General features: G+C 34.3%; 1 protein-coding gene across 2 annotated transcripts in view; it reads left to right on the top strand.

Moving 5' to 3' along the window:
* LOC117123958 (heterogeneous nuclear ribonucleoprotein L-like) overlaps positions 1-10,644 on the top strand; it is a 15,028-nt gene extending 4,384 nt beyond the window's left edge. Inside the window, exons 5-15 of one of the 2 annotated variants that reach the window (XM_033270058.1) lie at positions 1,161-1,236; positions 2,129-2,214; positions 2,606-2,702; positions 2,839-2,923; positions 6,206-6,316; positions 6,730-6,995; positions 7,426-7,547; positions 8,031-8,235; positions 8,426-8,483; positions 9,576-9,671; positions 10,122-10,644. In XM_033270058.1, the coding sequence (XP_033125949.1) occupies positions 1,161-1,236; positions 2,129-2,214; positions 2,606-2,702; positions 2,839-2,923; positions 6,206-6,316; positions 6,730-6,995; positions 7,426-7,547; positions 8,031-8,235; positions 8,426-8,483; positions 9,576-9,671; positions 10,122-10,180 (1,261 nt within the window). In that variant the 3' untranslated portion in view covers positions 10,181-10,644. The remainder of the gene's footprint in view (positions 1-1,160; positions 1,237-2,128; positions 2,215-2,605; positions 2,703-2,838; positions 2,924-6,205; positions 6,317-6,729; positions 6,996-7,425; positions 7,548-8,030; positions 8,236-8,425; positions 8,484-9,575; positions 9,672-10,121) is intronic. The other variant, XM_033270057.1, reaches the window with a different exon arrangement.
* Positions 10,645-11,375: the final 731 nt, after the last annotated feature.

The following is an 11,375-nucleotide window of genomic DNA, read 5'->3' as shown; positions in this document are numbered from 1 at the left end:
GTTTTACATCTCCCTGGTTATAACTTTGGCTTTCTAATATTTAACAAAGGGCCCAGAAATCAATCAAACCAATGCATCTGTTAAATATTTAGGTCTCAAGTCACTCACTAAATCTTGCTTAGGCTACCTAGGCTACCTAGGCCTAGACAAGACCTAGGCTAGCCTAGCCTACCTATAGCATTGAAGTACTTATTATTAAAAGTTGAACATTTTCAAAATATCATTATGAGAAAATAATATGAATATAAGGCAGTACATTAAATTAAATATTCTAACTTCCTAAATTAACCAGATTGAACGATCAAACGATCTTCTATTGAGAGAAAGATATCATGCCATCCTCCTGTAGTGGTTGGTGAATGACTTGGGGATCATCTTAATAATTAAACACTCACGCATGTGGAGATAAGAGCTGAAAGCTAGCTAGAGTGTACTCTCTGGGCTGCGGTACCTCCTGCGCAGGGATTGTCTCGAAAGTTCCGATTTTTTTTTATTTTTTTTTTTTATTTTTTTTTTTAAGAAAATGTTTTTTCTTCCTAATTCTCCACTAGACAACCGGGCAACATGAGGAGTAAATAAGCTAGCCCGGAGCGGTTTTTACTAGACACTGTACGGCGGGCTAGTACTAAATCGAGCCCTGATTTGGTTTTTTAAAGTGGGGGTGGAGAAGTAGTTATTATCAGATCAGTAATTAAGCGAAATTAATCTTTCAAATTGTAATCATTGTTGGCTGCACGGAAAATGAATTAAGTTTTGACCAAGGTAAAGGTGCTTTGGTCAAAATTGAACCAATGCAAACAACTATAAGCATACAACCATCTGCAATATTTCCAGGCCCACATATGCAATATGATATTGATACAAACTCTCAAGATGTTAATTAATGGATAGAAATCCTTCTCCACATGTGGTATTAAAATTTGACATACTATATCCATCAGTGTAAGTAGTATTGAATCTTGGCTACTGAATAAAACATGTGTGTCTTAGATATAGTTTTATATCTATTAATTAATTTATGGTTCTATTTTCAAGGGTTGAAAGCTGGGGAATAGTGGTAATCTAATGCAACGACTTTTAAAGTAGAACAGTACTTGTATGATAATTGGGGATTCATTTATAAATGCGTTTTTTTTTTTTGGTTTTTTTTTGTGTTGCAGTGATGGTGTTGATGCAAGTGGTGGTAACAACGTTCTCTTGTTCACCATACTGAACCCTCGCTACCCTATCACCACAGTAAGTAAACTCCACTTTTTACTTACATCTTAGCTAAATGCTCTGTTCACACTATGTAACAAATATTTATTATTTGCCCAAATTTTGTCATGGTGCCATTTATTGTACACCTTGGCATGATGATGTCACATCACACCCATATGTTGGCATGATGATGTCAAATCACAGCCATTCATATATGTGCATGATGATGTCATTAACTTAATATTGTAAACAAAGCTTATAATGGCTGTTTGTTGGTCTAATAAACATGTTTAATTGCTTGCTTTTTATATTTCATTAAGCAATTTTTCAGAATTATTATGCTATTACATGAATGGTTTGATCGGCAACCAATGCTAATTAGATTGTTAATTAGTCTGTACATGTTGGACTTCTTCAAAAAGCACCCTGCATGAGCTACGTAGTAGCAATGAAATCAGGGACGTCAAGGAGAAGGAGAATAACTCTTGGTTTGTTCAATGGGTGAGGTAGTGCTAGAATAAATGGTATATCTATCTCAATCCACAAACCTACAATCTAAGATTTTTTTAATGTAGAGTGTAATATATGATACCTTTTTCTCCACTTTATACACAATTTAAGGCAGGATTTATTGTTGTTGAATAGCTTGGTGGCTAAGCTACTTGCCTTCCAATCCCAGAGTCCTGGGTTCAATTTCTGTCAGTGTTGCAGGATTTTTCTCGCCTCCAACACAACTCCACTTCCTAAACCTCATATTGAGGTTTATTTTAGTTAGGTTAAAGCATAAAGTGTATGTTTGTTTTGTGAAAAGGATTTGTCACCTTCTCGTAGGACAGTAATATATTCGCTATTGGCAATCCTTGGCACGTGTGTGTGTGCGTCTTAATGATTATAAAATAATAATAATTTTTGATGTGTTTTATTTCAGGATGTTCTCCATTCTATCTGCAAGGGATATGGTGAGGTACTCCGAATTGTGGTCTTCAAGAAAAATGGCGTGCAAGCCATGGTTGAATATCCTTTACCGTTAAATTTTTAGTGTTTATCCTGAAAGTGTTACTACCCAAAGTCCTACATCCCAGTAATTGGCTATGATGTAAATGTGTAAGACATCTATACTGAAGGCATGTATATTGTGAATTTAGCATATATTATGCCAAACAGGTTGAACTAGATGTTGATTTTATGGCCATTTCTTTGCCATCCCAAAACCACCATCAGTGAGTGACCAAAACAAGAAAACTGACTTTGTAATACTGTTGAAATAATTGATGCGGCAAAAATAATTTTTTTAAAATTCCCGCATCAATATATTTTGATGAGGGCGGAGTGAAAATCTAATAAATTTTTCTATTTGCCCTTATTATAGTTGGCTTGGTGTTTTTATCCTTAACTTTGTTTTCACGTTCGACACCATACCAAGTGCAACTGCAGCACTGCAGAACTTGAACGGATGTGACGTATACTCTGGCTGTTGCTCTCTGCGCATCGACTACGCTAGGGTAAGTATTCTCAAGTATTTCTTATGCTATTGTTCTACAAGCTCATGTATTTCTGCTGCAGTCATAAAAGTTGATTATGTTTATAGATATACTTCAAATTTATCTTGATCCTAACTCAAGTTATGTGCTTATACAGCCCAAGACGTTGACTGTGCATAAGAATGATCAAGAAACATTTGACTACACCAACCCCACCCTTGGAGCAATTGCAAGCAACCCAAGTAAGTCGCTAACAAGGGGTAACACGATTCCTAGACTTTTTAAATACATCTTGTATTTGTTTTTAGAATTTAACATGTTTACAATTCCCAAATTGTCTAGTTGACCAACACTTAAATATTAATTTTTTAATACTGAATTGTAATGAAGTTAGATGTTTAATATTGTTAATTATATGATTTTGGTTTTATATAACAATGTTTTTAACATTATGCTAACCAAGTTTTTTCTCATTTACAGCTTCTCTTCAGAGAGACCCAAAGGAAATCAAAATTCTTATCTTTTTTATATATTAATGATTAACAGTTATTTCATGTGCATTTAATTTATCACTCAGCATTTAACGTATCAGATTTTAATTGTCACATTGAAACCAGTCTTTGTCGGCCTGACAATGATGATACAGTCTATAACCATCAGGGTAAAAACACAGAAACATGTCAGCCAGACAGAACAAAGGCTATATAATATCAAGCACGCCAGCCTCAGAACACTCAAGATCAACCAAGAATACTCAGCTATCATTGGATACAATAAAGACGAGGTCAAGTTTAACATTGACCCAATCATTCACAGTTACTCAATGGCATCCACCGAATTGACATCAAGGATCTCTTTCTCAACAATCTGAACAGGAAACATGTATTTGATGCTACACTAGATCCTATCATAAGACAAACTCAACAGGAATATGTCTGATGCCACACTAGATTCTTTCACGAGACGTTACAAATATTTGAACAATTGTTACACCATTTCATACTTAAAATTTGGCAGTCTTGCCATATGTTCTAGTACATGACATTGTTACTCTCAACAAGATGAAATGATTATATTATATTGTCACCTTCCAACAAGAATGTTCTGGCAACTCCAGAAACATAGGCAACTCAAGAAACACACAGGCAACTCCAGAAACACACATGGCTCTTGTATGGAAACACACACTCAGAACCATGAACAGGATACCATTCATTCTAACACAGCAGATTCCGAAGCCATTATCAACAGTCTTCTCTTCATTAAAATCTATGGATACGGTTGCTCCTCCCATCAACAGACTTCTGAGTATCATCCCTTCTCCTGCAAGCATCCTCATTTTCAACTTCTTGTTCCTGGTGGAAGGGCTTCATCCTGGTCGCATTCCTTGTGCATGCGCTGACTTCTAATCTCTCTTAATGCATCCCTACTGAGCTCCAGAAATGTTCCTATTTACAGACAGTTCATACTCAGCAAAAACCACATCATCAGATGGGATGTACATACAGTTGAAACTCTAAATAAGAGCGTCTCACCAACTCTGATACCTCCATTTACTACCTTTACCCTTTAAGGACAATTTCTACCTCATGGGTGGTTCTTGGATAGAGTTTCCACTGTATTATAATCAAGGTTCAACTAATTTTTTCTCATTTTAACATGGAAAAATCATCATAATGTATTTCTATCACTACATTGCATGCAAACCTGCCTTCTTACAGTTTAAATGGTCATTGTTATAAATACAAGTTATTATACAGATTTATATTATCATTGTAACATGCTGGGACATGGAAACATTCATTGTGACAATAAAAGATACCAAAACCTGCGTGCCATGTTTTTCTTACATCATCAAGAACTTGTATAGGCAACTTACAGCAACAAGGCTCAAACCAGCTCCCCAAGCAATAATTAAATAATTCAAAACAATGGAGTAGTCCAAACAACAATGGAATAACCCATACAGACCTTGGCAAAGGATATAGTACATGCAAGCAATACAAAGCCAGCATTGAACAACAAATTTTTCATTATATACCAAGTTTATATGAAATACTAAAATGTTAATACTTATTATTCTAAATCTGCACAATAAACATCACAAAAAATGAACATACCATGTTCCTGAAAAAAAAATTAAAAAAAATCAACAAATACAAAATTTGAGACAAAAATACTATCCAAATTTAAATGTTCATATATAATTTACCATTTGTGGAATTGCTTGCATTTGCTGGTTACGGTCGTACTCTCCATCATCTTGAAATTTGGAACCTTTGTCATTCTCTTGTCTTGGTCACTCGAACTACACTCCTTCCCTCACTGATCACCGGCAGGTGTTGCCGCCATGGTGGTATATGAGACCATGTTGTGGGAGTTGCTGGCTCGCTGTATGACAACAAGCCTCGCTTGTTGACGTCAAACCAAGCACGTGTAAGTCATGCTTGTCTGATAACCTCTTGCTTTTATTCTATAGTGCAAATTAAGCTGATTTATTTCCATTGTGAAAAAGCTGATATACCCGGTTGTTTCACATGCACTAACTGATGTCACAGGTCATGGCTTATGAACAAATTGCAGTCTATTTTTAAACCACTTGCAGTCTTGCGTTTAATGCAGGGAATTTAGAAATGGTATTATGTGTCCGTCAGTATTCACTTATAAATTACAAGATAATAATGCAAGAAATATGTAATCTATTCAAATTCTAAATTTTATTTTTGGCACTCTTCACATAGTATAAGTCTCGGTCTAGACTACCAAATTTTCTTTGACAAAAAACTGTTGCACATATATGGTCATAATGTGATGTGGTCATAGCCATATTTAGACATGTTGCATGTTTTTGACAAATAAATGCTTTGACGTTAGAGGTAGTTACTTCATGTGAAACTATAAAACAGCTTGTTAAAATGATAAATTTTCTATTGTAGACCATTGCAAAATATTAACTATATTAATTAATTTTGTTCATACCTGAACTTAAGCAAGTTGGTACATATGATTATGATTTTACTACAAATTGTATAAAAGGATAAAAAATTGAAAACAATTTCTGTTTCTGTTGTGTATTTTCTTTGATGGCTATGTATGTTTTATTTTCATATTTTGCAATTATGTCTTCCTTATTGTTGTACTTAAAATTTGTAAACATTTCTATGTTTTATTTTACTGTATAGTATCTTTATATAGACAATATATAATATTTTGATACAGGTATATTAACAACATAATGCTTTTACATTTGTTTATACTATTTCCAATATTTAATTAGACAAGTTGTGCAGTCAGTACAAGACATCCCTATTCCATTATTTATATTCTTTGCAAGTATAATTTAAAACATTTTTTTGGCAACATGTATATTAATGTTCATATTTCTAACATGGTGTACATGAACTCTTGGTCAATTTCTCTCAACTGAACAACTATTTCCCAGCATTTTGTTTTTCTTGTTTGTATCTTAAATGGTAGTGTTGCATTATGGACTTGTTTTAATGTCATTTGATTTTGTTTACCAGATCGTGGTTCAGCCCTGCTAGATGACCCACCGGAGCCTGCTTACAACGGACCAAGTGTCCGCGGCAGAGGAAGAAATGAGGCAATGAATCCAGGAGGCCGTGGAGGCTATGGTAAGACTGTTCATTTATGAATTAATACATACTGATGTAACAATGCTTGCACATTCTTATGGTATTTATTCGGTTTAATATCTTGCAACAGTATGCTGGTTTTGGGATGGCAAGCCTCATGTTAACATATTTAAGATAAGATTAATATATTTTCTCCATGATACTGTAACACTAAGAAAATACATTTAATCTTGCCTCAGTTGACTTTGCTTAACTCAAATAATTTCAAATTTGATCTTATTTACCTGCCAAATTGTTGTGTTTCCATTAATTAACAATCTGTAAGTCAATTTTTTTTCTAAGTCAAAAAAAATTTTCAGTGGCATTTTGGAATTGACTTAGGCAAGTTTTCCTGTCTAGCCATAGTTATATTACATTTAAATATTGATGACAATGTTATATTATTTATAAAGGTATGGAGCCCCAGATGCCCGCATATGGGAATGGTAGCCGAGCTGGTTTCCAGGAGCGTGGTTACCCAGCCCGGGGTGGTGGATACCCTGGTGACCGTGGTGAATATGGCCAGGGGTACCAAGATCCATATGCTATGCAGCCTCCATCGGCACTCACTTCGGCTATGACTGGCGGTCCTGTGGTGATGGTGTACAACATGGATCCCGAGAAGATGAATTGCGAGAGACTTTTCAACTTGCTCTGTCTCTATGGAAACGTCGTCAAGGTATTGTACCATAGGCTGCATCATGTTCTCTTATAAAATAAGTAATTTTTATCTATAATTTTAATGATGGGTCATGCATTCAACATAACGGTTGGTTGGTTGGTTGGATTTATTCGGTGTAAATACCAAGGATAGCCCACAAAAGTCTAGAAAACTTATTTCCAATGGGGTCCTTCTTGTGGTGATTGGGCAGTACACTGGGAGACAATCCCCTACTCTTTTACGAAGAGTGTACTGCATTCTATAACATGCACATGGGCCATGAGAGATGTTCATTTAGTAGCCTTAATGCTCTAAGACATCGCATGATGCTTAGGGAGTGGAAAGCTGACACTGTAGCACACTCCATAAAAACTGCTGCTGTTCAAGAAGAAATATGGCTACCTGTGCTTTTTCATTATAGTAATGTTCAATTATATTTTTCTTGAAGATCAAATTTATGAAGACAAAACCAGGGTGTGCTATGGCTGAAATGGCTGATGCTTTAGCAGTTGAAAGAGCCATTACCAACCTCAGCAACATTGAGTTCTATGGAAAGACTATCCAGCTTGGGTAAGGCAATATTAATCAAAGCAAGCAGGCTTATTTAAAATATTACCTGCTGAACATTTTACTGCCATTTTATTCTGCTAGATTAATTAATTGACTTCATTGCTTAATTAACACATAATAAAAAAAAAAAAATACGGACGAAAATTAAAAGTAATGTGCTTCTAGGACACCCATTAGGCTTGAGACTGGTCCAAAATTGTTAGATAAACAATTTATGAATAAACATTAAAATGGTCTGGCAGTATTTGCTTGCTTAGTATTAATGATTTACATAGTCTTGCCATTTTAGTAGTCTTTTTTACACAAAATTTGTTTTATCTATTTTCTTTTTAACAATAGTTGTTGTCATTCATTCAAGTGAGAAGCTATGGTTGTTTCCAATAGTTGCTTTAACAGGCACTATAGAAATGTGATGTATTATTGTTAAAGTTGAATGTGATTATGTTGTATTTGTAGTAATCATTATTAACTTCTATTTCACAGCTTCTCCAAGCAGATGTACATTTCGCCACCACCAGTAGTTGGTGATCTTCCTGATGGTACACCAGCATTCAAAGACTTCTCCAGCAGCCGAAACAACCGTTTCTCCACCGTAGAATCAGCTGCCAAAAACCGTATTCAGCAACCATCCAAAGTCCTCCACTTCTTCAACTCGCATCCAGAAAGTGATATCGAGAGAGTCAGACAGGTGAACACAACCTACTTATCCCTATCTGCTCTTTAGTTTTTGTTTGTGTGATGTGACTTCTTTAAATTTTGTAATGTCACTAAGGTCTCTTTGGTCAAATAAATGGTGTTTACTGTCAGTTTTAACTAACTAAACTATCTTGCTCTCTGTATTGATGGTAATGTTTGGTTTTTTTCTGTTGCTTTATTAGGTATTTATTGCCGGTGGAGCTGTTGAACCATTAAACATTAAAATGTTTGAAGCAAAGAGTGAGTAACCACTAAAACCATTATTTCCATTCCCAAGTAATCCAGTTATATAGTTTATTATTGACAATGATTACAATGTTGACGAGTGCAGGTCTCTAGATGAGCATACCTATGAATCTTTGTAATTTGCAATATACAAGGTAGTGTAAGACTTATCAGTATCTTGGCTTTTCTGATGTTAACGTAAGTGCAGGCCATAAATTAAAGAATTTTTTAAGCCCAATGAAATTTTATTTTTGGTATTGTGTTATTTGAGCACACTGCAAGATTAAACCTCTTTCTGACAGACGTTGCCACAATATTGTAGTAAAGCATGCCAGCATAATAACCGGTCTATAACCTTTCACACAGCGCCTTTGTTACTGCAATATTGCAGTAATATAATGCTTTTCTGTCTGAAAGGGTCATAGAAAGGCGTAATATTGGCGGTTTAAAATACAGAGGGTGCAATTTTTTGTTTGCATTTTTGTCAATATGACGATGGATTAAACCTTACAGCTGTTGCTGTGTAAATGTTGTTGTTCCAAGGGCAGTAAATTTAACCTTTCTTTAGGGTAGAAGCGCTGATGACTATCGTCTATTGCTGTTTTATGCCACCTTCCTCAAAGTGTCCAAAAAATAAAATAAATAGTATACTGTATTGTGTAAATGTTTTTGTTGTGTTGATTCTTTGTCGATTGCTGGTTGACTTAATTACATTCACAATGGCGATGAAAAATGGGAGATTTATTTTTGACAACCCACAAAAAGAAATTAAATACCACCACGCTCAATTGTTTTCAGCTTTAATCTTTGTTTTTTTTCAATGCATGAATAATGCACACACCGGCTTTATTGCTGCAATAACCTTTCAGACAGAGCAAGCCAGTAACCGTTACCAAAATATTGCGGCATTATTACCAGGGTGCACGGTGGTCTAAAGTAAGCCAGCATATTGGCGTATCGACCCTTTTCAGACAGAAACACATGCCGGCGTGCTTATTGCAACTCGTATCTGAAAGGGGCTTCAGTCACTATAGCCTCTGCATGCTTCTGTTCCTCCTCAGCCTGATGGATGTTTTATTTTATTTTTTATTTTACCTTCATCTACAGATGATCGTAGCCGCACTGGTCTAGCCGAGTTTCCCGATAAGTCAAAGGCTATTGAAGCATTGATTGTCTGTAACCACACACCTATGGACAATCCAAGTGAGTTCATTTTTACAGGAAGAGTTTTTTCCTTTCAATCCCTAGTAATATTCACACAATCAGCAGATTCAGGGGATGGTGAAAGAAAATTTTTCAAATAAAAATGAATATGGAGAAAAATTACATTCATATTTTTCATCTGAATTTATAGTCTAGAAGTGTCACAGATCTGCTGCTCCATCTGTAAAATTGATTATCTGGGCCCTCTATTTCAAATTATTGGATCCACCACCGACAATGTTTATGTAAATGTCTAAAGAAAACATTTCTAAAGTGTTTCTGATAGTAACTATAAAAGGTATAATGTATGTTATAAAATACACAATGACTTCCAATTAATTATTCTTTCATTTATTCTAATATAATTTCTATATAAAATAATCTTTTAAAGCAAATTGTTTATTTATATTATGATTTTGCTATGCATTAATTTATATATTGTTCTTTCAGATGGCCGTTTCCCTTACACTTTCAAGCTCTGTTTTTCAAATTCAATGCATGCACAATAAAACACTCCAGCTATGTTTCTGAGCTGTTGTCATAATTAAACATAATTTAACCTTTTCATTCTATTTCGAGAAAAAGAAGTGGTTATCTGTTACCGAATTGGATAGTTAACAAGCTACCTTTACATAATTTGGTAAAATATAAATGTTGATCATGACTATATGGAACATTGTTAAAAATAGGCATAGCTAAGTTTTTTACAATTTGTATATAATGGGATGATTGTTGAGATGAGTTGAGATGAGAAAAACAACTAAAAGTGAGTAAGAGATTCTTAATGCCACTCAAGGGTAGATGACGTATGTGTTCGCAAATGTACAAGTGTTTTTTAAATTGAACAGATTTTGTTTGCATTGGAAGTTCCAAATTTAGTCATTAAAAGTGAGATTATTACATTTTTTGCCTTATTTTGGGTAGTTGTATTTGATATTGAAATATGTTTTTTTAAAATAATGTATTCTTACAATCCCACTGATTTTTTTCATTGAGAAAAAAAAAACTCAATTTCTGTGTAAAGATATTATTAGAGGGCGCTATTCAGAAAGTAGGCTGGTTTTATATACAATGAATTGCAGCAAGATAAATTGCTGTCTCTTATACACATCTAGATGTGTATAAGAGACAGCCTATGGACAATCCAAGTGAGTTCATTTTTACAGGAAGAGTTTTTTCCTTTCAATCCCTAGTAATATTCACACAATCAGCAGATTCAGGGGATGGTGACAGAAAATTTTTCAAATAAAAATGAATATGGAGAAAAATTACATTCATATTTTTCATCTGAATTTATAGTCTAGAAGTGTCACAGATCTGCTGCTCCATCTGTAAAATTGATTATCTGGGCCCTCTATTTCAAATTATTGGATCCACCACCGACAATGTTTATGTAAATGTCTAAAGAAAACATTTCTAAAGTGTTTCTGATAGTAACTATAAAAGGTATAATGTATGTTATAAAATACACAATGACTTCCAATTAATTATTCTTTCATTTATTCTAATATAATTTCTATATAAAATAATCTTTTAAAGCAAATTGTTTATTTATATTATGATTTTGCTATGCATTAATTTATATATTGTTCTTTCAGATGGCCGTTTCCCTTACACTTTCAAGCTCTGTTTTTCAAATTCAATGCATGCACAATAAAACACTCCAGCTATGTTTCTGAGCTGTTGTCATAATTAAACATAATT

The sequence above is a fragment of the Anneissia japonica genome, unplaced genomic scaffold (assembly GCF_011630105.1).
Source record: "Anneissia japonica isolate Jap-2015-1 unplaced genomic scaffold, ASM1163010v1 scaffold287736_len1891122_cov214, whole genome shotgun sequence".
Taxonomy (NCBI): Eukaryota; Metazoa; Echinodermata; class Crinoidea; order Comatulida; family Comatulidae; genus Anneissia; species Anneissia japonica.
This window is presented reverse-complemented; position numbering and strand designations above follow the sequence as displayed.